This window comes from Aythya fuligula, chromosome 28, assembly GCF_009819795.1.
Source record: "Aythya fuligula isolate bAytFul2 chromosome 28, bAytFul2.pri, whole genome shotgun sequence".
Classification (NCBI taxonomy): domain Eukaryota; kingdom Metazoa; phylum Chordata; class Aves; order Anseriformes; family Anatidae; genus Aythya; species Aythya fuligula.
In genome coordinates, this window is record NC_045586.1 from 2835679 (window position 1) to 2863635 (window position 27957).

The 27957-nt window shown below is 58.8% G+C and overlaps 3 protein-coding genes across 7 annotated transcripts in view; 1 reads left to right on the forward strand and 2 right to left on the reverse strand.

The window, feature by feature from the left end:
* Window positions 1-507: 507 nt before the first annotated feature.
* CGN (cingulin) lies at window positions 508-15967 on the reverse strand. The gene is made up of 22 exons (XM_032204340.1): window positions 15937-15967; window positions 9104-10009; window positions 8938-9037; window positions 8375-8475; window positions 8039-8108; window positions 7743-7838; window positions 7467-7612; window positions 7054-7195; window positions 6764-6976; window positions 6299-6447; window positions 6063-6204; window positions 5760-5960; window positions 5338-5544; window positions 4961-5218; window positions 4426-4596; window positions 4186-4347; window positions 3456-3545; window positions 2115-2198; window positions 1356-1474; window positions 1170-1278; window positions 919-1082; window positions 508-829 (listed from the first exon to the last, which is right to left on the reverse strand). The coding sequence occupies exons 2-22, from the start codon at window positions 9985-9987 to the stop codon at window positions 688-690; spliced, it is 3750 nt and encodes a 1249-aa protein (XP_032060231.1). The 5' UTR covers window positions 9988-10009; window positions 15937-15967; the 3' UTR covers window positions 508-687.
* A 498-nt stretch (window positions 15968-16465) lies between these two features.
* PSMB4 (proteasome 20S subunit beta 4) lies at window positions 16466-19449 on the forward strand. The gene is made up of 7 exons (XM_032204629.1): window positions 16466-16589; window positions 16708-16914; window positions 17211-17357; window positions 17699-17780; window positions 17886-18002; window positions 18547-18635; window positions 18808-19449. Exons 1-7 carry the CDS (start codon window positions 16477-16479, stop codon window positions 18818-18820), a joined length of 768 nt encoding a protein of 255 aa, XP_032060520.1. The 5' UTR covers window positions 16466-16476; the 3' UTR covers window positions 18821-19449.
* A 2240-nt stretch (window positions 19450-21689) lies between these two features.
* The window catches only part of POGZ (pogo transposable element derived with ZNF domain), a 31941-nt gene continuing 25673 nt past the window's right edge, over window positions 21690-27957 (reverse strand). For 4 of the 5 annotated variants that reach the window (XM_032204490.1, XM_032204491.1, XM_032204488.1 and 1 more), the window contains 7 exons: window positions 27100-27234; window positions 26429-26601; window positions 25810-25950; window positions 25103-25162; window positions 24663-24775; window positions 23860-23884; window positions 21690-23742 (listed from right to left, as the gene is read on the reverse strand). In XM_032204490.1, the coding sequence (XP_032060381.1) occupies window positions 22170-23742; window positions 23860-23884; window positions 24663-24775; window positions 25103-25162; window positions 25810-25950; window positions 26429-26601; window positions 27100-27234 (2220 nt within the window). In that variant the 3' untranslated portion in view covers window positions 21690-22169. The remainder of the gene's footprint in view (window positions 23743-23859; window positions 23885-24662; window positions 24776-25102; window positions 25163-25809; window positions 25951-26428; window positions 26602-27099; window positions 27235-27957) is intronic. The other variant, XM_032204489.1, reaches the window with a different exon arrangement.

Sequence of the window (27957 nt, forward strand, 5' to 3'; positions counted from 1 at the left end):
GCCCAGGGCCGGAGCCAGCTCGGCCCTGCTCAAGGCCATGGAGGGGAACTGCGGTAAACACCTGCCAATCAAAGCAATGGCACTAATTAGCATTTGGCAAGGCTCCCATCCTTGTTAATTAGTGATAACAAGGATTTATCTTGGAGCCAGATCCAGCTGAGCAGGAGGGAGCCTCGTGCCGCCGAGCCCTGGCCCCCACCCATGGCCCCAGCCCCACGCTCCCTCCCGGCCCTGGACCAATGCCGCAGGCACCACACACGTTAAAATGTTTGATTTTATTTAAAATAGCACTTTGAGAGGGAAAAGAGCAGCAGAGGGTGGAGGGCTGGTGCATACAAAAATAAATGGGAGCCTCTGGGGCTGCGGGTGCTGCCAGAGGGGACAGACACACGGACACCCAGCACGAGCCTGCCCCCGGCTCTGCAGCGTCCCTGTGACCGTGTCCCCCCCGTCCCTGCTGCTGGGGGACCCCGGCACGCAGCTCCCCGGGGCCGCATGGCCCCCGCCACGTCCCTGCTTCAACCACGCCGAGTTCGGTGCCCTGAGACCCGCAGGAAGACAGAGAGGCCAGACGGGGTCCTGGGGGCTGCGGCCCCCCCAGCCCACAACTCGACCCGGCCCCTCTTCCTCCGTGTCGGCAAACGGCTTCGGCACCCAGCGGCCGGATCCTCCGGTGGCCCCGGGCGCTCAGCAGGAGCTGGCCTGCAGGTTGGCCTCGTTGAGCAGCGAGGCGATGGAGGAGGGCCCGTAGGCGCTGTCCAGCTCCTCGTCCGAGCTGAGCGCGTCGTCCTGCAGCGACGACTCGGCGGCCGAGCGGGCGGCCTTGCGCCTGCGGCGGGGAGGGAGGAGAGGGCTCAGCACCGGGGGGGGAAGGCAGAATGATGGGGGGGAGGCGGTGGGGACCCCCCAGCTCCCTACCAGGCCTCCTTCTCCAGCGTCTTGATGCGGGCCTGCAGCTGCTCGTTGAGCTCGTGCTGCTCCTCCAGCTCGCGCTGCGCCTTCTTGCGGGCGGCCTCCAGCCGCTCGATCTCCTCCTCGGCCTCGTCCACCTGGCGCTTCAGGGCCTTCACCCGCAGGCTCAACTGGGGGGGACGCGGGCGCTGGGTCAGACGGCACCGAGCTGGGCTGGAGGGGGGCTGCGCGCCCACCACCCCCCAAAACCACCCCACCTGGTCCTTCTGGTCGCTGACGTGCTGCCGCTCGTCGTCGATCTGGATGGTCAGCTCCTTCACCTTGCGCTCCAGCTTGCGGGTGGAGGACAGCAGGACGTTCTTCTCCCTGCGGGGAGCCGCGAGGTGCGGGTGAGGGCGGCAGCCCCCAGTGCATGGGGACGGGGGGCGTGGGGGGGCCGCTACCTCTCCTCCGCCTGCAGCTTGTCCTGCAGCTCTTCCACGCGTGCCTCCAGCTGCGAGACGTTGCCGCTGGGCTTCTGCAGGCCCTCGGAGCTGGCCAAGCGGTTCTTCAGCTCCTTGTTCTGGGGGAGGACACGGGGGGCACAGCTTTTGGCCCAAGGAATAAAGCCAAAAAGCTGCTTCTACCCCAAAAGCACCGTGTAATGTGGCTCTTCTCCCCGCAGCGCTGACCCGGCGGCGGGCCGGGAGCACCCCAGCTGCTGCGCGGTGCCAGCGGCGCGTGCCCCGTGCTGGTTTTGGCAGCGGTAATGACACACTGGGAACAAGAAGGGCTCGAGGAGCTCATTTCCCATTGATCCGCTTTGTTCCCAGCCAGCTCCGCGTTGGGTAATGAAGGGCTCAGAGCCCGGGCAGGCCGGCGGGGAGCCGCTCGCTGTGGCCCCAGGGCGCAAGGGAAGGGGGGGATCCCGTGGGAGCCCTGGGGGGGCCCCACTCTGCAGCACTTCCCTGCAGCATCCTGGGCAGGAGCCGGGTGGAGCAATACAAGGAGACAGCTCCGAGGATGCTCTGCCTGAGGCTGGGGCACCGGGAGGAAGGGGAAGAGGCTGCATCCAGCCTGGGAGCGGGCATTTGGCTGCTGAAGTGGGACAGCCCCTTGCAAACACAAGGGATGTGCTGGAGAGGGGCAGGGAAGCCGAGGCGGCTGCACGAGGGTCCCCGGGTCCGGCAGGGCCGTGGGCTGGATGCGGCCCCTCCACTCACCTGCCGTTCCAGAGACACCTTGTCGCACTCCAGGTCCTGGCGGCTGGAGCGCTCCTGCAGCAGCTCTGCCCGCAGCTGGTCGATCTGGGGAGAGGGGGACGAGGGGGACTCAGCCCCATAGCGGGGACACTGCGGGTGGCCGCATCCCGGGGTCCCCGGCCCCATTCCGCCCAGCCCCAGCAGTTCCCAACAGACACAGAACACAGAAACCCTAGCGAGAGGATTTTGGTTCCTTCCCCAGTCGGCTCTTGCCCTTCCAGTGAGCGGCGGTCGCGTCTCCCCCCCTCCAGGCATGCGTGGCTGGGGGATGAGGACTGCAATTTCCTACTGGAGGGTTTAACTGGTTGGACTGGGATTCGAGGACCTGGCTGCGCTCTCAGCTCTGCCTGGCACCTCCAGGCACTGCAGCGCAGCCACGCTTGGGGCAGAAATGGATTTGATGCTCTGATGAATCAAACCCAAGGTCCCCACGGGCCTGTTGCTGGCTGCCCAGAGCTAAATACACGTTTGTGCGTTATTTTAAGGTTGAGGGAACGTACTTCTGTACAAAGAGTTGCTTGAGTTATGTCTAAGCAGCCCAAAAGTCACAATGATTTTTTTTCAAACCACGCTCCGGTTTCACAAACACCTCTGCCCCTCAGCACCCGCAGTTTGGGCACGTTGAGTACTCCCAGGACAAGTCTCCTCCTGGAAGGATCTCATCCTCGTAGACGTCCCCATTTACCAAATGAAAAATGGGAAAACCCACCCAATTTACCAGCTCACCAGGACAAACCCCGTGTCATGGGGCACCCCAGGGTGCCAAAATGCCCCTTCCACAGCCCGAGGGGATCGCAGTGGGGCTGGGAGCGAAGGGTCTGCCTCTCCCAAAGCCCCACAGCGCTGCCACCCGCTCCCTGCACGGACCAGGGGGTCGGCAAAGCCGATCGGTGCCGGTGCCAGGAGGCTCGGCAGCAGCTCACGCCTGCGCACAGAGCTCCAGCACCAGCTCCGGCTTTGAAGCTAATTAGCAGGTGGGTTAATAGAGAGGTTACAGCCAGGAGACTGGCGTAATTTTAGCCCCAACTTCCTGCATAAACACAAACCTCACCCTGTAATTTCAGGGGATTTTTTTTTTTTTTTCACCAAGCTCATATAATTTCCTCTCGCACCCGAACCAGCTTTTCAGATGACACCTCAGTTGTATTTAGACACTGGGAGCAATGGGAGGGGTCGGGGCTGCTCAGTAACAGCTCGCTAACGAGGCTCCAACCCGGGGACTGCAGCCAGGAGCCCAAGCTCTGCCCCGGAGAGGACCGGGCTGCAGCTCGGGGGGCTCTGGCACGGCACCGCCCGCCCTACCTGGTCTCTGCTGCGGTTGACCCGCTCTGTCAGCAGCTCCACCGTGGTCTTCTCCTCGTCCAGCTCCACCTCCAGGCGCTTGGACTTCTCCTACAAGCCAGAACAGGTTGGCGTGACCCCTCGGTCCCCACGGCAAGGGGACAGGCAGCTGGAGGGGCTGGCTGGGGGCAGCGAGCGCCCACCCACTCAAGAAGGTGCCGTGCTGCCGGCGATGAGCACCGAGGTGCTGGAAGAAGGGGCTCACACCAACAACGGGCTGCTCAGCAGCCTCCAGCCCAGCAAAACCCAACCGCCCCAAGGTCCTGGCACAGCCCAGGAGCCAGGAGAGGAGACACGCTCGGAGAAGAGGCAAGGATAACCCGAAAGCAGGATAACTCTCCCGCAGGAGGCACGGCAGCTCTCCCACGCGAGTTGCGGGGCAATGCTGGCTTGAAGGGAGCCGAGAAGGTCGGCTGCAGCAGTAATTGCCAACTGCAGCACTCCCAGCACTGCCACCCCGCGTCCCTCCTGCCTCGCAGCAGCTCTGGCTGGGGCGCAGCGGGGAAGGCTGGGCGCGCTCTGCCCCTTGCTGTTGGCGCACAGCACTGCAGGACCCGCGCCGAGCGGTGCCACAGGCAGCAAAGCAGCGTTGGATCCTCATCCCTCCCTTCACCATCACCCCTCTCCCTCTGCAGGGGGCTGTGGTTTGGAAGAAGCCACGGGTTTGGTTTTGGGGCGCCGCGCCACCCACCTCCAGCGCCTTGACCTGCCGGGAGCGGTCGTCCTGGGAGCGCCTCTTGGCATCCGCCTCCTGCTCCAGGTTGTGCAGGCGCTGCAGCAGCACCTCCTTGTCCAGCAGCGCGCTCTCCCGCTCTGCCTGGCTGTCCTGCAGCGCCTGCTTCAGCCGGGCCACCTGGGGGAAGGGCAGTCTGCGTGAAACAAGGGAGGAGAGGGAGGAGAGGGGCCCCGCAGCCGCCAGCCCCCGCCGAACCTCGTCCTGCAGCCGGCCCATGCTGAACTGCATCTTCTCCACCTCGGCACCCCGGTCCTTCGCTTGTTTCTGGGAGTCCGTGATCTCCTTCCGTGACTTCTCCTTGAACTCCTCCAGCTGCGACTTGAGCACGGCCAGCGAGCTGTTCGACTCCTCTGCCATTTGCTCCAGCTGCGGCAGAGCAGGGAGAGCTCAGGAGCCGATGGGGGGCAAGGGGCTGGGGGGAACATTTCTGCCCTGGGAGCTCAGAAGCACCATGGCAAGGGCTGTGAGCCCTGCCAGGGCAGCCTGGATGATCCCCTCCTCCCAGGCATGTGCTGGCCCAAAGGCAGCAGGCTTCTGCGGGAGCCCCAGCCTCCTGGGGAGCAGGATTTGCCCTGAAGCGTAAGGGACGATGCGTTCATGATGATCAAATGATCAAATATCCCAGGCTGGAAGGGATCCCTGAGCACCACCACCCTCCAACCCACGGTGCAGAGTGCCCACGGTGACACCCAACACCCCTGGGACAGGGCCCTGGGGTACAGGAGCCGACCTCTTTGTTCAGCTTCTCCGTGGTCCGGTCCAGGAGCCGCTTCTGCTCCTCCAGCTCGCTCTTGGCACGCTTCAGCTGCTCCTTCTGCCTCTGCTCCTCCTGGTAGGAGGCGCTCAGCTCCTGGTGCTCCTGCGTCAGCCGGGCCAGGCTGCGCTGCGCCTCGTCCAAGCGCGTCTCCAGCGACCTCTTGGCCATCAGCAGCTCCTGCTCCCGGTCCGTGGCTTCCCCCAGTGACTCCTCCATCCGCCTGCGCTCCGCCTGTGGGGACAGGGCTCGTGAAACTCGCAGCTGCCTCCTGCCCGTGCCTCCAGCACGGCTCTGGGACCCGGTGCCCACATCCTGGATGCGTGGCGGGGTGGCAGGGACGGGCTCCGCACCTCCAGCTTGGTGACCTTCTCCTTGAGCCGGGCCTGGGAGCCCTCCCAGCTCTCGCCCATGCGCTCGTACTCCTTCAGCTGCGTTTCCATGCCCAGGACCTTCCTCCTCAGGTCGTCCTTCTGCTCCTGCAGCTCCCGCAGGGTGGACTCCACCGCCTTCCTCGCCTGCTCCGAGGACTCCCTCTCGCTCTCCAGGGAAGCCTTCTCCTGCAACGGGGCCACAGCATGAGGAGGTCCCAGGGCTGGCTGCTGAGCTGGGAGGGGGCTCAGGGGGACCCTTTGGGCTTGTGGCCACCAGCCCAGCCCACAGGAGAGGGATCCGGGACAAAATGTGGGGCTCACGCAAAGCTCTGTGGGGTCCCAAGACAGCAAGAGCAGGCCGTGGTGGGAACTGCTCCTCTTCCCCTGGCCCCAGCACTCACCTTCACAGCCTCGTCCCGCTCCTTCTGGAGCTGCTGCAGGTCCCTGCGGTACCGCTCGATGGCCCCGTCGCGGCTGGACGCCTCCTCCCGCATGGTGCCCTGCAGGGCCGCCAGCTCCCGCTCCCGCTGCCGCAGCAGCTCGTCCTGCTCCTGCTTCTCTGCCACCAGCTCCCGCTGCGCCTCCCGGGCCTGGCGCAGCTCCTGGGGACGGGGAGGGGGTCACGGGGACCCCTCCTGTTGGCCATCATCCTGCTGGGGTGCAGGACCGGGCTGCACCCTCCGCGCTGCCCCCTCGTCACCCACCTTCTTGAGTGCCTCCAGCTCGCCAGGGTCCAGCGCATTGCTCCGTGCCTGGTCTGCCTCCTCCCGCACGGCTGAGAAGCGCTCCCGCAGCTCCCGCAGCTCCTCCTCGAACTCCTCCCGCTCCAGCTTCACCTGCAGCAGCCTGGAGAGGGGCAGGATGAGGCTGGCACCCCCTGACCCATCCCCGCGGGACACTGGACGGTCGCACGAAGGCTGCTCCTGCCACCGGTGCTTACTCCTGCTTCGTGGTCCGGAGCTCGTCCTTGTTCTTCTGGAACATGTCCCGCCAGTGCCCCGTCTCCTCCGCGCTCTCCTCCAGCTCCCGCTGCAGGTTCCTCACCACGGCGCTGATTTTCTGCTTCTCTGACTCCAGGCTGGCCTGATCCTGGCGGGCAGGACCGGAGCACTGAGCGCCTGCATCCTCGGGGGATGCTCCAACAGTGCTGAGCCCCTGCTGGGTTAACGCCTCCCAGAGCGGCCTGGGGAAGCTGCAAAGGGACACAGAGAGCCCCGGGTCCCATCGGGGAGCCCCATGCCCCCTTGGGGAGCCACCTCCAGCCCAGGGCAGCGGGGTGCTGTGATGGGGAGGGTCTGGGGCAGGACGCAAAGCCCAATTCCACCACACAAAGGGGGATTTATGGACACAGACCCCAGGCTAAGACCCTGCCCAGCGAGACGCCGGGGTCTCCCCGCGGGCAGACCTGCGAGATGCCGTCCATGCTGCGCCGCAGCTGGTCCATGTCGCTCTGGTACTGCTGCCGGACGCGGTCGAGCTCCTTGTCGTGGTTCGCCACCTCCTCCTTCAGGGCCCCCTTCAGCGCCGTCAGCTCCCGCTCCCGCAGCCGCAGGTGCTCCTCCTGCCGCTGCTTGGAGCTCAGCGCCTCCTCCAGCTCCTCGCGGGTCTCCAGCAGCTCCTGGGACACGGAGGGGTCCCCGTGGGCTCGGCGGCGAGGCAGGGGATGCTCGCGCCCCCCTGGACGTGTTGCCGTACCTTGTACAAGGCTTCCCTGTCTGGAGATGCCCCCGAGGCTTCGTGCAGGCGGCCGAGCTCCTCACGCATCGCCGCCAGCTGCTCCTCGCGCTCACCCAGGCGGGTTTCTGCCCGTCCCCGGGCTGCCTTCGCCTCAGCCAGCCTAGAGGAGAGCGTGAGGGGCAGTGCCCCGCTGTGAGCCCCCTGGGAAGCCCAGGGCACGTCTCCAGCCCTAAGGGCAGGCGAGCACTGCACAGGTGGGGAGCTCGCTGGGCTCCGTGCCTCTGGCAGGTGATGGGATGGGGGCAGCAGAGGAGCCCCGCTCCGCTCCTCCAGCCCCATCCCTGCAGCCTTGGCACCCTCAGAAATCCCCAGCGCCCCCCATCAGCACCCCCACAGCATGCTTACGGCCCCAGCACAGCTCTTACTCCTGCAGGCTCCTCTGCAGCTCCTGGCCTTTCTTCTCCAGGGCCACCCGCAGGCGCTGGCTCTCCTCCTCAGCCTCCTGCAGCCGGGCCTCCAGTGCCCGCGCGGTGCCGCTCCGCACCGGGTCCCTCGTCAGCTCCAGCTTCTGGCGGAGCTGCCGGGGAGGGGACAGCAGTGAGACCCCGCCGGGGGGACAAGTGGCCGTGGCGATGCCCCCTGCCCGCTGCCCCAGCATCGCTGCTGGGCACAGGGGGCAGCAGGGAGCTCCCTCCGCCTGGCCTCACCTTCGTCTCCTCGTCGAGCTGTTCCTGCAGCTCCTCCACCTTCCTGGCCAGCTCCGCGTGCTGGGGCTGGGAGCACGCCGCGTCCTTGGCAGGCACCTGGGGGGAGCCCCGGGCTCAGCCGGTACACACGGGCACCGCCGGCCACGGCTTGGCCCCGCAGTTTCCTCCCAGAGGCAGCCTGGCCTCAGCCTCGTGCTGTGCTTTATGTGTTGGGGGATGTCCACGCGAGCCCCCTGCCTCCCCCTGAGCACAGTGGGGACGAGGCAGGGAGCAGCACCGTGTCAGCCCCAGCTCACCGTCAGCTCCTGCACCTTCTCGAACACCAGGGCAGTTTTCCTCTTCAGGGAGGTTTCGCTGTCTCTGCTCCTGTGGACATCACGGGAAAAGGAAAGTGTTGGGTATGGAGCGGACAGAGCGGGGTGAGTGCGGGAAGGCAGGGGCACCCCGAGCACCTGGCTGCTCTCCTCCCCATAGCCTTAACCTGGCTCCAGCCGCCCCAATCCGCAGAGCCCTGCCCCAGGCAACCCCCACAGCAGCGACTGGGGCAGCTCCGCTCCCGACCTGCCCCGCAGCACGCATCAGGAACCGGGACAGGGAACGGCCGGAGCCCGGGACGCAGCTGGGATGCTCACCCCTCCTTCAGGATGCTGTAGATGAGCTCCTTGGTGTGCTCGCTGCTGCCAGGCTGGGCCACCTCCCGCTGGTCCCGCAGCAGGTCCGGGGTGGATTTGAACTGCCACGAGGACGGGAGCACAGCTCCAGCGAGAGCCAGGCACAAACCCCCCACCCGGTGCCCCCAATGAGCCAAGGATGCTGGCCCCTGGGGAGCGCAGGGCAAGGTGCCCCATCTGCACTGGGGGGGGTGGTGTTTTGGGTTCCTTTGTGTTTGTGCCCCAGCAGGGAAGGTTCTGGCCCAGAAGCCCCCCGAGATGCAGGGGCTGCAGGCAGGGCTGCAGCTGAGTGCTCGCAGGACGTCAGCCCCGCGGGGAAGCCAGAAGCAGTGCGGGTGCCCTGTTCAGCTGAGGGGGCAGCGGCACCAGTGAGAGGTCCCCAACCCAACCCATGGCCCAGAGCCCAGATTAACGAGTACAGGACCCCTGTGCACCACCACCAGCACTCAGCCCACACTAACGCTGCCAGCAGGACCCGACACCCCGCAGGATGAGGCCCTTGATGGGATCCATCCCCCCGGTACCTGCAGCTCTGCCCGGGCTTTGCTTTGCAGCCGCTCGGTCGGGGGCTCCTCCGTGCCCCGGTTCGCCCGCTGGCTCCTCGCCGCCCCCTCCTCCGCCGGCCTGGCTCTCTGCTCCCGGCCCAGGCTGCCGGTGGGCCCCGAGGGCAGGGGGCGAACGTCCCCGCGCCGGGCACCGCTCAGCTCCCGGCCGTCCGGCACGGCGCGGTGAGAGACGCGGCCGTCGAGGCTCTGCGAACGCTTCCTCTCCTCCGAGGGGATGCGGCCCCTCCGGGCTGCCCGGCCCCTCTGCTGCACCTTCCCGTCGAATTTGCTGATGAGCGAGTCCACCGAGGAGAGCGGCTTGGTGTCTATGTCGCTGCCGTCAGCGTCCCCCGGCCGCCGGCGCCCCGGGGCCTCTGAGTCCGAGGAGGGCTCCCTGACGGCAGCCCCAAAGCCGGACACTTCGCCCGGTGCTGGCCGGGGCGGCCCGGCGACGCTCAGCATGCTGCTGCTTCTGCTGCCGGACAGAGCCCGGGGCTGGTGGGGGCCACCGGGCTGCCCCCGCGGCGGGCCGGGGGCGAAGGGCTCCTCGTCATCGTTGGCAGCGAGCAGATTGCCGTGGGACTGCGTCCTCCGCAGCTCCTCCCTGGGCGGCCGCTTGGTGGGGGGCTTGTGCCGGGGGGGCGCTGGGACCCCGCCACCGGGCTCCTCGTCTGAGGTGCTCCAGGAGGGCTGCCGGCGCACGTAGGGGTTCTCCGGCAGCTCCGAGTCGGGACTGACGGAGCCGGGGGGCAGCTCGGGGGGCCGGGGGCCGGCGGGGGGGCCGGTGTAGGCGCCCTCGCTTTTGATCTGCACCCCAAAGGAGTCGCTGCCCTTCTCGCCGCTGTTGAGGACGACGAAGGGCTGCCCGGCGATGCCCTGCACGCGCACCGCCACCCCGTAGGAGCCCGGCTTGGCCCGCGCCTTGGGGGGCTTCTTGGGCTCCTGCAGGTCATTGATGAAGCGGATCTGGACGCCGTAGTCCACCGGGTTCTGCTTCTCCGCCATGTCCGTGCCCGCCGGCCAGTCCATGCCGGGTCTCAGCACCGCGGTCCTGGGGGGGAGAGGGCAGAGTGACCCCGGGCTCCGCGCTGCCGCAGACGGTGCTCGGCAGGGGTCTGTCCTCCCCCACGCCTCCCGTACAGCAGCCTCTGTCCCTGCAGGGTCTGGGAGCCCCGCGCTGCTCCCGCGCGCCCCTTCCCAGCCTCACAGAGCCCCCACCCCAGGGAACGGCACCGGGCACGGAGCAGGGATGCAAACGGCGTCCCCAGGACGGGACAGGGACAAGGAGCCTGGCTGCATCAGCGCCGGCACCGCGGGGCTGCCCCAAGCCCGCTTATCCTCGGGGGGCTCAGCCAACCCCCCCGCCCCGAGCCGGGGTGCTTACCGGCCATTCGTCCTGCTCGCCCTTCGCAGCCAGGACGCGGGGGGGACGCAGCGCACAGAGCCCGGGGGGGCTCCGCAGCCAGGATCCGCTCCCGCTGCCTCCCGGGTGCCTGCGGAGCGCCGCAGCCTCACTGCAGCGAGCGCCTCGGAGCCCGCCAGCATCGCCGGGCCCCCGCCTCGCCCTGCCCGCAGCCGGCGACGTGTGCTGGGAGGGGATGGATGCGAGCGGTGACACATTGGGCACGGCGTGACGCGACCCCCCCGGGGGCACTGGGGACGGGGGTGCTGCAGCCCAGCTGAGCAGCGGCTGCCGGATCCGCCTGCGCAGCGAGCGCTGCCCCCGAGCTTCGCGCCCCGAGCGGGACTGATCTGAAGCGACGGCAAAGCCTGAAACTGCCCCCCCCAGAGCCGCACGGCACTGGGTTTCCCCCCCCTGCCTCCAACACCAGCGGGGAGAGCAGCAGCTCCGGGCTCTGCTTTAAATAAACTGGGTCCGGGAGTGGGCGACGCAAGGTGCCGGGCGCTGAGCTTGCCCCTGCGATCACAAGGGGACCCTGGGACACGCGGGGAGCCTGAGCCAGGCAGGGCAGCGCTCAAACACGTCCTGCACGTAGAGAAAAATGTGAAACAAACCCAAAAAACCCACACTTTCAGCTTTCAGCAGGGGTTTTGATGTTGCCCCAAAGCTGTCCTACCCCAAGCAGTCAGGGGTCGCACACCCACTCCGTGACCAGGGCTGCCCAGAGCCCACCTGGGCTCCCTCATTTCCCCACACACCCCCGAGACCCCGTCTGCCCCCTGCCCACCCCAGGAAGAAATCCGAGCCAGAGCCCCGCTGCCCTGGGACAGCCCCAGAAGGACAAACAGCCGTGGGGATGCCTGCCCAGGCTGGGGGGGGCTGAGCCTTCTGCTCCCCCCAGCACGCCGCGGCTCTGCCGGCTCCCCACAGCCACCGGCTGCTCCCGTTCCCCGGCCAACCCGCAAGACCGGGACCAGGTCCAGCAGCACCAGGCTTGGAGGAAAGCTTGAGCAAAGCCATGGCTGCACCCCGGCACTGCAGGGAGGTTGGGGACACTTCACCGGAGCCTTTCAGGTCTTTACCCCAATCTCAGGGGCAAGGGGCAGCTCCCAGGAGGTGCCTGGAGCAACGGGTGGGTGACAAGCTGCTCGTCCTGCGGGCCAGGCAGCGGCCAGCTGGCACGGCCGTGGGATCGGCAGGGTGAAGCCGGCAGAGCACTGGGCCCCGAGCAGATGGAGGGGAGGCGAAGAACACCCGGCCCTGCGGGAGGTGGCACCGAGCGGGGCAGCAGCAACGGGGCTGAGGGAAATGCCCCTGCCTGGTCCCGAGCCTCCTCCAGCCCAGAGGGACGGGTGCCGCTGCTCCTGATCTCGTTATCCCTGCACAGCATCGAGATAACGAGATCAGCAGCAGACACCAGCCTCTAGAAACGAGCCCTGAACCCAGCACCGCTGCAGGAGCCCCTAAAGCCAACCCGCCAGCCCTGTGCCAGGGGACACAGGCACCAGCAGCAGCGCGTCCGCTCCGTGCCGCGGCAAGGCAGAGCCCATATGGCCGGCCCGCAGGGAATGGCAGGGCCAGGCACGGCCATCGCGGCTGTTTGTGAGCAGCAGCACAGCGAGGAGAGGAAGCGGCTTTGGCAGCAAAGCCCAGATTTGTCCACAGCAGTGTCCAAAGTGCAGCGGGTGCCGGGCTGCAGCCTGGGTGGGGAGAGGGCTCGGCTCCACCGCTACTGGGCAGGAATGGTGAGCGCTGGGCGCAGCACCCGGCTCCAGGAGACCTTTGGACACGGCCCCGCAGCCCTGTGCTGGCACACGCAGGGACCAGGTGGCAGAAAACCACGGGGGTGACACGCAGCTGCTGGCGGGGTGCTGCACGGGGCCAGACCTCAGGGAGGATTTGCTCCTTGCAGGGGAGCAGCAGCAGCTCCGTGGGCACGTGGCATCGCTCGGGTGCGCGCCGTGCCGCCAGCAGCGGTCCTGCAGCACGAGCTGGGTGTTGGGGAGCAGGTGAGCCGCTAATCCCCCAGGAATGCCTCCTCCTGGAAGGGCTCCAGCTCGCAGATAAAGGGACTTGAAACGGCCAGATTGCATTCCTACGTGGGAAAGCAGCGCAGAGCCCAGGGCTGAAAACAGCCCGGGGAGGAGATTTCACTGGAAAGCACAGCGAAGGAGCGGGAGGGACGAAGGACTGGAGCTACAGATACTCTGCTTATCGTCCCTGGGCGTGCAGCTCACTCTTCGGCCAAGCACGCGGGGACTCTGCTGTGCAAACACACCTCAGCTCTGCCCCGATCCGGCCGGCCGCCAGCAGGGCAGGGGGCGCGGGCGGGCGGCGCGGGTCCCCCGCTGGCGGTCACGCACCTCCAGCGTCCCGGGGATGGCGGGCGGCCAGCTCCGCTCATGCAGATAGGAAACACAATGGGCCCTTTGTGGGCACGTTAGCCCAGAAAGTTGTTTTGCAATTCGCCGGCAGCGAGCGGCTCGCTCACCCTTCCACTCCTGCACAGGGGCAGCCCAGGAGGAAAAGCAGAGCGCCACCAGCTCTTACCTGTCCTCCTGCACACAGGTACCTGGGGCAGGGTCCGCTCGGCAGGAGCGTGCTCGCCCTTCTGCAAAGGGACCGTGGCCCCGGGGAGCAGGGTGCGCTCCCAAGGCCACCGAGTCACCCTGAGCCCAGCGGCAGCTCGGCTGGCACGGCTCCTGTGCCCCTGAGCACTGGGAACCTCTGAGTGCAAAGCCTCAGGGGCTGGATTGTCCCAGAGCACCTCATGTCCAGAGCAGTGTCACAGAAAAGGGAGCGGCAGGAACATAACAAAACCAACATTTCAGTTTGTCACCCATTTTCTTGGCTCCCGGCATGCTGGAGGCTCTTTCCCCCGAGGGTTTCCCAAAGGCTTTGCTCTACCTATGACCCGTTGTTAGTTGTGTTTACACACAGCCATGCAAGACCCCGGGGCTCACGGCACTCGGGGCCAAAGTCTGTGGCCGGTTTCACGTGCCAGCAGCAGCCGTGCCCGCGCCCTGTCCGTCACCGCAGACCGGCCGCTCCTGCCTCCTGTGCTCTGCTCCCTGGCGGAGCCCGAAACCCCAATAAATCCCAGGGTGAGCACACGCGTGACAAGCCGCAGGTCGGAGACGCCCGAAACCAGCGCGCCCAGGGCTGCGTCACCGGGGCCAGGGCGTCCCCAGCCCCGGGGACGTCACCGCACCACCAGGGCGCTCCGGGCCCCGCGGCTCCCCACACCGCAGCCCAGCTGATAAGGCAGAGCCTCCGAATTCCTTTGAATCCGAAAGCCTCCCGAGCCACCCACGGCGAGAGCGCTGCGGTTAATCATCAACCCGGGGACTGGAAAACCCCGTTCCCTGCCCGGCGGTCGCACCCGCGGCGCTTCCCTTCCCGACCCGCATCCCGCAGCCGCGAGCCCACGGGGCAGCTCCTGCCCTGCCCTCGCCAACCAGCGGCGTTTGGCCAAAGCCGCCTCCGGCAGCTGCTGCGGTTGGTTGTGGATGGCAGCGAAACGGCCACGAACGGGGCCGGGGCTGCTCTCGGCGCTCCCACGGCAGGGCACGGCTCACCCAGCCCCACACCCACACCACGCAGCCGTGCGGCAGCACCCGTCACATCCACCCCAGTCCCCGCTTCCTGAGCCGATCGCACCTTTGGAAGCAGAACTGCTCGGATCCGGGCGCTGGGAGGGGAAACTCTCCCCGGGGGAACCGAGGCAGAGCAGGAGCAGCCCCACAGGGCGCGGATCCGCAGCTGGGTGCCAGGGGACGCGGCACTGTGTTCACTGTGTTCGTGTACACGGAGCTCATTAGGCTGAGGTGCAAACAGGGGCTTAACCCCTTCGCCGTGGGGCTGCGGTGAGCAGCAGCAGCCCTGGCACCACGGGGAGCCCCCAGTTGTCCCCCCCAGCTCACACTGACACCTCAGTGCCGGTCCCAGCCGCCACCACCCCACCCCAGTGCGGCCCCAAAACAGCAGGGGGGGGGACGCTGTGAGGGGCCGCAGCGGGAGAGGACTCGGTCACAAGCGCCACGTTATCTGTGGGGATGTTATCTACGGGACAGAGGTGGAAACTCGGCCCCAAACCAGCTCAACTGGTCGGGGTGGTGGGGAGCAAAACCGCCCGGAGCGATACCGAGCACCCTCCAAACAAAGGGCCGGGACAGCGGGCACAGCGGATGGGTTATCCCGGGGACAGAGCAGCGGAGGGGAAGAAACGGGGACAGGGACGGGCAGCACGACCCGGGCACCCCTGCCCCTCACAGCCCTCACCCAGCCTGCAGGGACGACCCCGTGGGCATCGAGACCCGGTCCCGGTGACCGTGGGCATCACGGCCCCAGGGGACCCAGGGGGGCACGGAGGCAGCTCCGGGGACGCAGCATCGCTGCCCCGCGTGCCGTAACCCCCCGCAGCCAGCGCGGGTTTCGCTTTCCTCCCTCATTGAAACAGGAGGCTGCAAACTGCGCCCTGGGAGCCGGGCGAAGTGGGGCAGCGCGGCGCATTAAAGTTTCAGCAGGTGCCGCGTTACGGGCAAGGTTTGAACCCACTCCGCAGGCAGCACGGGGCCGGCCCCGGTGTAATAAAGCGGTGCGTGACGCTGCCAGGTCCCGGAGGGGTTGATTTTCCCCGCTCGGGGACACAACTCGTCCTTCTGCAGCTCAAGGCTTCGGGGAGGTTGTCTCCACACCACCGCGGTTCGGAAGGAAGAGCCCCGAGGTCCCGGCCGTGCTCAGAGCGGCTCCGTCTGTCCCCGTCCGGGCTGGGCACAGCCCCGAAAACCGGGCTGGGACTTGGCCCTTATCAGCCACCTCCCCCGGTCAGAGATTGCAGGAGCCATAAACGACGCTAAATATTTACGAGGAGCAAACGAGGGAGCAGCACCGAAGGGACGGGGATGGGATTCACGGGGACACGGAGCGCAGGAAGGGAACCCCACAGAGCAGCGCCTATGGGGGCGTCACAGCGGGACCCTGCCCGAGGGCACCCCGCCAGCAGCCCCCACAGATGGGTGCGCGGGGCCAGGACCCCGGGGACGCTCTCGGCAGGGGGGAGCGCAGGGAAACGCAGGGCCCTGGGGGAAGGGGCAGCCCCACAGAGAGCCCCTGGGGGTGCCGCAGGATCCCTCACGAGGAGACCCCAGCCGGGGCAGACCCCTCACGGGGGAAGCACCCCCACGGGACCTGCTGCACGGCACCCCGCAATAAGACCCCACAACAGGCACCCCACAACAGGAACCCCCCCGGGTGCAGCACCCCCAGGGCAAGGAGCGCTACAGAGCCCCTGCGGCAGGGCTCGGCCCCGGGGCAGGGCACGGCCCGGGAACGGCGACCCCAACGGCCCCGGCCCCTGGGGGCTCTGCCGGGAGGCTGAACGCAGGGCGAGGGCAGCGGCCCCTCGACCCCCTATCGACCCCCTATCGACCCCCTATCGACCCCCTATCGACCCCCTATCGACCCCCTATCGACCCCCTATCGACCCCCTATCGACCCCCTATCGACCCCCTATCGACCCCCTATCGACCCCCTATCGACCCCCTATCGACCCCCTATCGACCCCCCCCGCTCACCTCCGGAGCCGCCGCAGGCACCGCTCGCACCTCCGCCGCCGCCCCAACCTGTTACCTCCGCCGAGGCCCCGCCCCCTGAGTGCCCATTGGACACTGCCGCGCCCGGCCTCGCCCCTGGGCGGGGAGAGACCCGCCCGGCCCCGCCCCATTCCCCGCCCCTTTCGGCTCGCCCGGGGGGGTGGGGCCGGTGTCACGTGACGCCCCCCGTGGCGCCAGCGGAGCGCCGCCATCTTGGGGAGGGCGGCTGGGAGCGGTGGGGCGGCTCGGCAAGGGCGGGAGGAGCAGAGCCGGGGTTTTAACGCTCGGGTGCCCGTCCCCGAGAGTCATCTGGTGGCAAGGGGCCCGCGACGGGCGATTCGTGCCGCGTAACCGGGCACTGGCGAGTTCCGCCACACACAAGATGGCGCCCGGCCCTCCCTTCCCTCTTCCGGCCGGGGCCACTCTCAAGATGGCGCCGCGCCGCTTCGCCTGGGCCTACGGCGGCCGGCAGCGGCCGCTCTTCCGGCGCGCGTGCGCAGCGCGGGCCGCACCGTGACTAAGATGGAGGCCGGGGGAGCGCGGGCGCCGCCGCCGTTCTGGGCCGGGGGCCCGGCTCCGGGGCAGGCCTACAGCCACGGCACCGCCGCGGGCATCCAGCCCCTCACCAGGACCACGTGAGTGCGGGGCGGGGGGCACCGGGACGGGGGCTGGGGGCAGTTGGGGGCTGGGGGCGTTTGGGGAGCGGCCCCCTCCCCCCCCCCCCCCCGGTGCCGCTGACGCCGGGGCCCGCAGGACGCCGATGGTGACGGGAACCTCGGTGCTGGGCGTGAAGTTCGAGGGCGGCGTGATGCTGGCCGCGGACATGATGGGCTCCTACGGCTCCCTCGCCCGCTTCCGGAACATCTCCCGGCTGCTGCGGGTGAACGACAGCACCGTGCTGGGCGCCTCCGGGGACTACGCCGACTTCCAGTACCTGGCGCAGATCATCGACCAGATGGTGTAAGTGGGCCGAGCCCCGGCCGTGCCGCGGGTAACGCCGAGCGCTGCCAGCTCTCCGAGCGCTGAGGTGCGGTGAGGGGTGTGCGCTGAGCAGGGACAAAACCGAGCTCAGGCTCCTCCTTTGCCAAGCTCGCGGTCCCCCCGGTACAGGTGTCCCTTCCCAGTTCTCTGCTGAGCGCTGTGGTTTTGCGTGAGGATCCCCCGCGCTGCCCGTGGCGCAGCAGGAGGTGGGCTGCTGCTCGTGTCCAGGTGGTTTCCAGCTTTCCTTAGTTGGGTGAAACTTCTCTCTGAATTAGAATTGATGAGGAGCTGCTGGGAGATGGTCACAGCTACAGCCCCAAAGCCATTCACTCCTGGCTGACGAGAGTCATGTACAACCGGAGGTCCAAGATAAATCCCCTGTGGAACACTGTTGTCATCGGAGGCTACTACAATGGCGAGAGGTAGGTGAGGAGCGGTGACACGGAACAGGGAACGGTTACCGTGTGTCCTGCCCTGGGACTGTTCCTCATGGCGCAGGACAGTGCGTGCTTCAGGAGGGAGCCCCACCAGCACAGTTCTTGCTTGCCCTGCTTGTTAGATGGGATTGTAGCTGAGGGCTTCTCCAGAAAGGGAAGTACGCAGTGGACTTCCAGCAGGAGTCCTGCTTTCACAGCGAGAGGGCATCTGCTTTGCTGGTTTCTGCTCTGAGCTGGATGTAGCTGCTCAAAAGCTGAGTCCTTCCCCAAAGTGATGCAGCTCTGCCTATGCAAGGAGTTCTGCACTAACTGCTCTGTCCCTTCAGCTTCCTAGGTTACGTGGACATGCTTGGCGTGGCCTACGAAGCCCCTACACTTGCTACGGGTTATGGAGCATTCCTAGCTCAGGTGAGCATTTGTAAGCAGGAACAGTGTGTGCGCTCAGCTGCTGAAGCAAACTTGGTGCTGTGTGACTGAGCTGTTGAGATACTGGTTTTTATTACTTTCTTTCAGCCTTTGATGAGAGAAGTCTTGGAGAAGAAACCCATACTAACAAAGGAGGAAGCCCGGAGCTTGATCGAGCGTTGTATGAAGATTTTGTATTACAGAGACGCTCGATCGTTCAACAGAGTAAGTGTGGTACTGCGGTGTGCCCTGCTTGGAGAGCTGCGGTGTGCCTCAGGCTGACGTTCCAGAGGCCAGTCAACCCAGCTCACTGCAGCATTTGCAGTTGTTCTGCCTCTGATTCTCAGCAAACCTCACAGTAACACTTGAGTTGGCAGAGATGAGGCACGTTGAAAAATCTGTTAACAGACCTGTGCTCTGCAAAGTGAGTCTTGCCTCATCTCCAGCCTCAGAAGAGTGGTTTTATCCTGAGTGCTGCTTCTCTCTGGCTGGCCTGGATGCTGCTGCTTCTCCCATCACCACAGTAGCAGCATCCAGAGGCTGCAATCTTTTAGCTTTGTGACCATTTCTACCTCCTAGCACTGTGAACTCTCTCAACTTGCTCACCAAGGAAAAAGTAAAACATTATTAAATACAAAGCCATGTTAAAGCAAATTTGTTTAAACAGCTGTTATTAGTGACACTTACTGATTAGAGCTTTTATAGGGCCAATCAAATCCAAGTATGGAAGTCAGGCTTTATTGGAAGCTTTCCATGTTTTCTTCCTTAGTATGAAATTGCTATTGCAACGGAAAAAGGCGTGGAGGTGGAAGGACCCCTGACCCTGGAAGCCAACTGGGACATAGCAAATCTTGTCAGGTAATACTTTTAGGACTACGTGTACTTTGAGCTCTTAGTCTGGAAGCTGTCAGTCCAGCAAAAGCCTGAGGGCACCTTATAAGAGGTAAAAATGCTCTGATTTTGGTAGCACAGCTGTTAACTGCATCCCTGTTGTGTAATATCCTGACCGTATAAAAATGTTTTCTTGCAGTGGTTTTGAATGACCCCCCCCAAGAGCTACTTCCGGCTGCTGTGTCCGTGTTATCGTCCTCCATCTACGCTGTAAATCAGCTACTCCTTTTGAAGTTCTGATTTCTTTAGGAAATTAAATAAACCTGTTAAGACAAGCTTCTATGTTTTGTGCTATGGTTAAGAATTTGTGGGATGCTCCAAGAATATTACCTTCAGGAAGTGAGAAGCCACAGCACTTCAGGAATCACTCGGAGGTGCAAGGTTCTAAATTCTACAACACTGCCATGTTTTGAGAAGGCTGCAGAGTGCTGCAAGTCCTTTTTGTTGCCCTTCTCCAGGAAAAAAAAGTGGTTTTGCTCTTTGCTCCAGTGGGGTTCTGGTAGGTACTGTACTGCATTAAACCCACATACATGCTCCTCTTCCTCCTGTATCTGACTTGGCAGTCCCTTTCTCAGATAGCGCTTGTGTGTGTGAGTGTGGGTCAAAGTACTCCTTAACCACCTCTAATTAGCACCTACGATCTCATCTCTGCTAGAGCTGACAATGCTTTTTCCACTTCTGTTTTAGTAAAGGTTTCTGAGGTGCAAGGTAGTAGTACTGAACCCAATTATCCCATTACAGTTTGCCCTAATAAAAATCTACTGGACTATGACATCCATAACTGAATATGTAACACACTTCAATCGTGTGGGGTATTTCAGTGACCTAGACTTAACGTGCAGCACGCAACATGTTTCTCCTGCTCTCACTTGTAATCCAGACGTCCAAGAATTCTGGACAGGTAAAAAGCCTCAGTCAACTTATAAAAGCCACCTGTGAACAGAATGAAAACATGTCTTTAAGGATGCCTTCTGTAAGGAAAGTATTTGCCAACAATGAGTCAAGAAATGGGATGGGTCCTGCTTAGTTGGAAGGAAATGGGTCTGCCAGGCAGCAGGCGTTACCCTGCATGCTGCAGCCACCTGGTCACAGCTCTGCCAGCGTGCTGAGCAGCGTTGCGAGGGGTTGAACAAAATGAAAGTGGAACCACAAGGATACAGCAGCATTTCCAGCCTTAGATTGCAATTTCAGAGGTTCCTACGCTGCTCTCATCCCACTACGAGCACGCGTTTGACTGCTGTGTTAACTCCAACCCCAGCTGTAGCACTTTAGCTCACGGAGCAGTTTTAAGATATAAGAAGGTAATACCTCTAAGGTGCAACATACCAGGCCATTTTACGAACACCTTTTCACAGATGCCCGCATTTTGCTTATCCTAGGCACTCTCAAGCATTCAGCAACTCTTAAAGGCTTCAGTTCAAAGCACAGAGGGAAAAAAATGAAAGGAGGGTTGACTTCAGTTGCTTTAGTGTCTAAGCTTAATGGTCAGAGTAATTAAGATCCACCTGCGTTCCTACAGCTCTGCCTGCTGACAGCAGATCCAGGGATACAAGGGCTCTGAAAACCAAAGGCAGTTGATGATCCCACAGCAGGCTGCATGCAGGCAGGGCTGCAGTGCCTCCTGCAAAGCCCCTGCTGGTTCCCATTCAGCTGGTGCTACAGGAGGATAGTAACAAAATGGTGTTACATGTGCTTTCCTACCCAATTCAGCATTTCTTAGCCTTGTGATTATTCATAAAGGTACTTAAGACTGGTATTTATTACTACCTAAGATAAATAACTTGAACCATTAAGCTCTCACTTGAGACAGTGGGCAATCCCCCCAAAAAAAGAATAAAATGCAGTAAAATCTTCATTCAGTATTTTATTAATGATTTTTCAGAGTTTTATTAAAAAAAAAATCAGGAAAGTAGGTTGTTCTGTTTAACCTACTGTATAGTTAAAGGGCAAGTAGGGTCTGCAGAAATGTAAATTGGGCAGAAGTCTGCCTCAAGTGTTAATGACATGTAAACACATTTAATTACTATCCCATCTCTGGGTATCCTCAGGACATGCTGAACAACTCTGTCCCCTTCAAAAGAACAGGGAGGGAACCCAGCCCGCGACCTGGCCCCAGCTCTGAAGTACAGCTCACATGCCAGCCTCGCGCTCCTGCACTCCTCAGAGAATTCTTTATGCACTTTACATTAAGCATTACGATAGCACAAGAGTTAAATAGTTCTTCATAATAAAAACACATGTTTATAAATCCATTTCCCTGGTTTTATTAAATGTTCCACTTATGTACATTTTAAAGATGAACCATTTACAGGTCTGCACATGCTGCTTCCTGCTTTCCTTAGGTAATAGGGAAGGTTCACAAAACCTCTATGGAAACAGAAAGGTGCAGGTGCTTCTGAATTCTGTATGTCAAAATGCTTTCCGTTTATACCATAATACATACAATTAAAAAACCCTCAAACATGCAAATTGTAGAAAAATTTAAGCTGGCAGTGAAAAATAAAAACAAACGTCTTCTTTTTGTGCACGTCACAGTTTGTTTCATTAAATCAGATTTCTAATTCTAAGGAACGTAGTGTCTGATGCCACTGGTTAAAGCAGGTTTATTAACTACTAGTAGTTAAAAGGTCAACGCTTCATGGTCCATACAGATTTGACTCCCATCTACTGTACAGGAAGATCAAGACAGGCTTGACTTTCCTCTCCCATCGTGTACCCTCTGTCAGTAACTCTTTGGAGCAAGGTGGGTGTCGGATGGTTTCCCGGCTGGAGGAAAGGAACCATCGCAGTGCCAAAGTCAGCTCAAACCCGCAGGGTTGTGGCACTGCACCTGACTCCCTAACTGCACGTCTCACTTCAGCCCCCGTTCAAGGTATTGTGGCTCCCAAGAACCATTGCTGGCATTGAACAGGCAAAATTCATTTGCTTGTGTGTTTACCCCATGTCCAAATTCACAAGCAAAATAATTAGTCTTCTTTAAAGGAAAAAAAAAAAAAAAAAAAAGAAAAAACCAAACCCAAACCAAATCTTAATAGCCAATTATAGGAGGTTCACACATTAAAGCAATCATTCATATCTAAATTTACCACAGAAACCTAAATCTCTGGGTCAAGTGTTAAAAAAAAAAATCTGTGTTAAGACAACCAAAAAGGTTTATATACTGGTTCATTAGCTACATATTTTTTCCTTTCTTTAGAAATGGTCACATTGACAATGTATAATTCAAAACATTTCTGCACAATAAAAACAGAAAACTATGATACAGTGAGGTAAAGAAAACGCAAAAATATTCACCCACAATATATCTTCAGAAAATACCAACACAGTGATTTTTCTTTTAAAAAAGCACAAAACTTATAAATGAACAGCATAAATGGCTATTTATCTGAGTGATCGCCTACAAATTTCCTAAACCCACAAATCCACAGGGAAGTGTAATGGTCTCATCCAACATTTATTTAAAAAATAACCCTTTCTGGATCACGATTCGCAGATCAGTGCTCAGATTTCCATCAGATCCAAATCAGCATCTTCAAAGCCATAAAACGATTCAGTCTCACTTTCCCCTTCGAAGAGCTGATGGAGGATTTCTGGGTCGGCAGATTCCTCGGCCTGGGTCCGATCCTGGACCTCGGTCGCTGCCTGCTGCTGCTGCTCACCGTTCAGCTTCAGCTGCTCCTCCAGAGAGGCGATCAGCTCCTCCTGCATGTCGGCATTGCGTGTGGGTGAGTTGGCCGTGCCGTCCGGACCTGGCAGCACGCTGGCCACCAGGAAGGACTGCTGCACAAGTTCAGGAGAGTCACTAATGACTTCCAGGACCTCTGCCAGCCAGCATAAAACCAGCTGGAGAAGAATGTCCGAATCGCACGTGGAGTCCGCCATCTCCTTGGCTTGCTCTTTCCACTTTTTATGCAAGAAATTTTTCACAGTCCTTTTTATACAAACATCTAGAGGTTGGATTTTGGAGCTGCAGCCAGCAGGGACAACAGCCGGCAGAGTGCTGGAGGCACTCAGCAAGGAAAGTACTTCTTCTGATAGGTGCGTTCGGTGACAATCCAGCACAAGCATGCCCTTGCTGTTCTGACACTCCGTGTGCTTCTGCCACACTCTGGTCGCCCACAACTCCATGACTTCGTCGTCACTGTATCCGTTCTCCTTTGCTTCCAACATGATCGATTCTGGCACGTTGGCAGGCTGCTGGACGTGGCCCCTGTAGAAGACCAGCGTTGGGAGAACGCTTCCATCGGCGAGGATCGTGAGAACAACGTCGCACCAGGGGTCCCCCGTTCCCACCGTCTGCAGAGCATTCTCCTTCCTGTCGTCGCTGCTCAGCACCTCCACGTCGAGGAAGAGCGAGATTTCATCGATGGCCGCAATCATGGAGAGAGGCAGGTCTTGAGTGTGGATTTGCCGCTGCACGAACTCGATGAAGCAGCTGGCGTTGTCCTCCACGTCTTTGGGGAGCGGGTGAGCCACCGCCCTCCGAGTGTGCGTGCTGAGGTGGTGCCGCAGCATGAACCTCACGGCCCACTCGTACGAGATCTTGAAGCCACCTTCGAGGGATCGGCCAATCTTGGTGGCTTTCTGGAAGAGAGTCTCCTCGTTTACAGGCAGCTGCTGCTCTCTCTGCGTGAGGACCCATTCCGCAAGCTTCTCCTCAGCCTCCAAGCTGAGGTACTTGCCCTCTGACAGGGATGCCAAGTTCTCTTCTTGGAAAGCTTGAAACCTCCGTAGCCAGCGCTTGATCCGCCTCTGAGGATTTCGGAAGTGCTCTGCTGCCTGTTCAGTGTTGCAGCACAAAGCAAACAGTACGACTCGCAGCTTCTTTACTGACAGCTGCTCCTTTTTGCTTGCAGGTTCAGGCTCCTTTGTTGGCTGCTCATCTTCTTGAGCATCAATATTTAAGCACTCTTCTTCCTGGCAGACCAGAGGCCTGTTGTAGGCTGCTGGTGCCAGCTCAGGCTCCAGGTCATCTTTCGCAGGTAACATAGACTTCGTTTTCACAGTAGCAGCTTTACTTGGGGAATAGGCAGAGCATGTATTCTTCATGCTTTTGTCCTGGGGCTGAACGTGCCTTGAAGGGAGAGAACACAGAACTTTCTTAAAACCAAGAAAATGAAACTGCTGAGGGAAAGCAAACAAGCAACCCACAAACTGAAACAGATGATGGCAGAGTTTACAAACAGTTTACCTGGAATGTGATATCCAAGAAGGCCCTGTTATAAAACAAAAACAAAAACATTTGTAACTTTGCAAACAAACGAGAAGTCAATGAAAGCAAACAAGTCCTGGTGCAGAGATGAGGCTCAGTATCCCTGCAGCATCCCAGTCTGCTGTAAGAGCAGCCAATATTCCCCCTTCCATTCAACCACCACCCCCTCCAAAGAGGACTTGCGCTTAAATACAGCCACGTCCAAACCCAGGAAGTGAAAACTGCTCAACAGTGCAGAGCAACGCTCACCAGCAGCCATTAAAGACAAACAGCAAAACCCCACATCCATTTGAAATAACACAAGGGGTTTGGTTAGGAAAGCTCCACTTTGGCCAGATCCCTGCAGGCGGTGTCCTTAAGTTTTGCAAATTTTGGTAATTCACAACAAATGGCTGGAACGACAGCTTTAGGCCCTATTCATATCCCAGTATCAGCAGCTGCTTAAAGCCCCTTGGTGTCATGGAGGTACAATGATGTCTCAGAGAAACAGAAGAGCTGACTGAAGCCCTCTGCATTGTCTCTCCCTGGGAAGATCTCCTGAGAATCTCCTTACACAGCTGAGCTCCAGGCAGAGTGCACTCACTTGAAGCTTAACTCTCAATCTCCATAACAATTAAGACGCATTCAGAAGGTCCCCAACATCACATTTTACTAAAACTCAAGAGGCAGTAAGTGCTCAGCCAATTGCTACACACAGCTGTATTTGGTTCAGTCTCCATGAACTGATGTAGTATATCCTTCAATAATTATTTTAACTTTTCTATTTCCTTTCCAGCTCTTACCTCGGAAAATAATATTACTAAACTCATGTGATGGATTGAAGACCAGATGTTTGGCCATTGCATCACCCTCAGATGTTACAAAGAGACAGGAGGAACAGGACAGCTTTACACCACTGGAAAACAACAACAAAAATAAAAGAGCGAGCTTAGCATCAGTATTAGACACGAAAATAGGTTCATCCCCTCATAACACTTAGAAAAAAAATGTCACACCAGTGCATACAGGCAGTGCCCCTTCCCTAAAACACTAGAAAGCAATGGGAGTTTCAGGCAACAGTAGTTGCCGTCAGTTCAATCCATTTTCAATATACATTTGTGAACATTAAGTAGCACTTCTTCAGAAGTTGATCATGAAAGAAAAGAACAGAACTGGAAGATCAGAAAGTGAATGCACATTAGATTCCCAGATGATTAAAGTAAGATGACAAGTTTTCCATTACCAGGCAGTATAGTTTTTAAACAAAGCCAAGTATTTTGGACTCTTCCGGGGAACGTGGTTGCTGTAAGAAAACAGAGTTTATTAAATGTCAGAATTATTCCAGGTATTTGAAGCGCTATAAAACCATATACAATAAAGAATATTTACAAGGATAGACTCAATTCTGGTTTTAATAACAACATTTTGTCTGCCAGACTTGTATTCAAGGAATTGAAAATTCCGTATCTGAATAAATAAATAAACACTCTTCAATAGCATTTAGAAATGACTAGATTTTCTAGCAACTGTTCTACCATCCTGTTCTGTGGTCTATCTGTGGTCCTGTACAGACTGCAGGCTTGTAAAAGCACGGCATGAGTTTTATTATTATTATTATTATTTAATATTTTTAAATTTCATTTTTAATTTTACTCTGAGAACTTTGCAAGAAATCACAGAGCACTGAATAATTGCAATTCTCTGCAGCTGCACGCAGTACACTTGCCACTAGCCACACTACTCACTTTGGAATGAATCTTTCATTTCTTGCACTCAGTTTTCCCACCTCATTTCCAAGCTAACACCCGTGTCTGTGCTGACACAGAATACACGTCTTACAGACCACCACAGTGAACTAAAATGTCACGATACTCCTTTCTTACAGAACAGCAGTCATAGGGATGCTACAACATTCAGGCAGGGGGAATGGCAGCAAAGAGTCACACGTACTTGATCATGTGGTTGGCATAAGCTCGGGAGCAGCAAGTGCTGTAACGGCACTGCGAACAGTGAACGTAGGTAGGAAAGTGGTTTGGGAAGTCAGGGATTTCGAAGCTGCACTCCAGGCAAGTCTGCCTCCCCAGGACGCTCCTGAAGGTAAGAGAGGTATTCCTGTCAGCGGCTGGACAGGTATCTTGGAGTTATAACAAATGTCAAGACAAAGTTAACGACACACTCAAACTTCCAAAAGCCTGCAGTCAAATTAGTCTGATCTTGCACCCTAAACATTTCACACTTGCTGTAGCCAGGAAACACAATATAAGAGTGGATAACAAATACAAATAAAATAAAAATAAAAGGTTGCAAGACGGCAGGACACAGCATAGGCAGATAGCTCTTATGGTGATGAAATCCCATTATCTCTATCAAAATGCCCAGCTAATTCTACATTTCACAGTTTCATAGCATGATTTAACCCTGGTTTTGTGGGAAGCTAGGTTCTCCTAGCATAACATTTCCTTGGCAACTGTTAAGACAAGGTCAGGCTACCTCATCACTGTGGCATAACAGAAGTGACTACATTTCCTTTAAAATATTTTTAATTTGAAATTTAGCCAAAAGCTCTGACATTTTTTTGACTGCTCTCTTCTGGACGTTCCTCTGGACAGGTGGGTACAGGAAGATGGGCTGGGGATCTGTAGACGATGACAGCTGAGTGGTGTCCTGTCCAGTGCCCTGTGACATGTCATTTGAAGATATCGGCACTGTCCGTGGCTGTCCTCTGGATGCCCTGATTGTAACCTGCAAAAAACAGAGCCATACCTCTTAAAAACACAAGGGCAAAAGTGATCTATCCCAATTCAAGCTCCTCTGTTTGAAGAAGTCTCTCAGAAGAAGAGACAACCCGTCCCACCCAGGTCACTAGCAGCCTAGACCAAGGACACGTGACTTGAGCCCCAGAAGTGCCTGTTTTTTTCTTAACAACTACAGAAGGCATCCAAGACAAGTAGTTCTAGTTCGGGTACCTTCACTTGCAGAAGCCTTAGTTAGGAGAGCTTAATCTCTGGTGTGCCACTTTCAGCTCCTCTCTCTCACTATGAAGTTCCTCTGAAGTATCAGATTAACTGCACGTGTACAATGTGGCCAGAAGTGTTTTCTGTCCCAGCAAATGTGATTTACGTGATGTAGATGAGGCAAACATCACTTTTGCATCACTTAGTAAAAACATGTCAGTGAAGATGCTGTGGGTATTTCCTGAGAAACCAGGATCGATGCCTGCTGTTAATCTGGATTTCTTACCTTGGTTCCAGGTTTCAATCCTTCTAATTGTTTGGGCTTTCGGAAAGTTTTGTGATGCTGCAGCTTGTGTTCAATTTTATCCTTGGCAAACAGGAATTGGAGTCTACACTTGTTGCAATGATAAACACTCTTCTTCTAAAGCAAATGCAAATTAAATACATTCCATTTTAGAGAAACAGAAGTCACAACACAGAATTTTTTTTTTTTAAAAAAAAAAAAAAAAAAAAAAAAAAGAACACCAACACTATTTCCTCCTTGAAACCATAGCCAGCCCCACGTTTTTAGTATCTGAATGGTCTCCCTCGCAACATTCCCCCCGCCCCCCCCCCTTTTTAAAATTAAAATCATCAGGCTCTGCACAGACGCCAGAACTGGAAGTGCCATGGAACAAAAGTCTTACCCAGCTTGTCTAAGCCAAAGTAAGGCATGCTAGCAAAGCAGTACATGAGGGAAACATTCCTTCAAAACTTGCCTTGCCTCTCCTGTAAATCAATGAAGGACTCTGGGGCAAATCAATTCAGGCACTTGGTAAGCGTGCTGCATTTCTATATTCTGAAAATATGCTTTAGTTATACCTTTATAAAGTATGTTGTCGATATGGCCAACATACATGGAAACAGAATACTTAGCTATCAAAATTATTTTCATTTGTGTGCATACAGCATTATTTATTTATTCCCTGAAAATAAAATAAAAAAAAAATAAAACCCAAGTGAACATAGAGCCTACTATTGGTTAATCATCTCATGAAGCAAACACAGTCTAGCAAAACATGTTTTTTTTCTGTTAAGTAAAATCAATCTGTGCTACTCCTAAGGGAGCAATGCCTCTTCACCACAATCCCTATGAAAAGTCTGG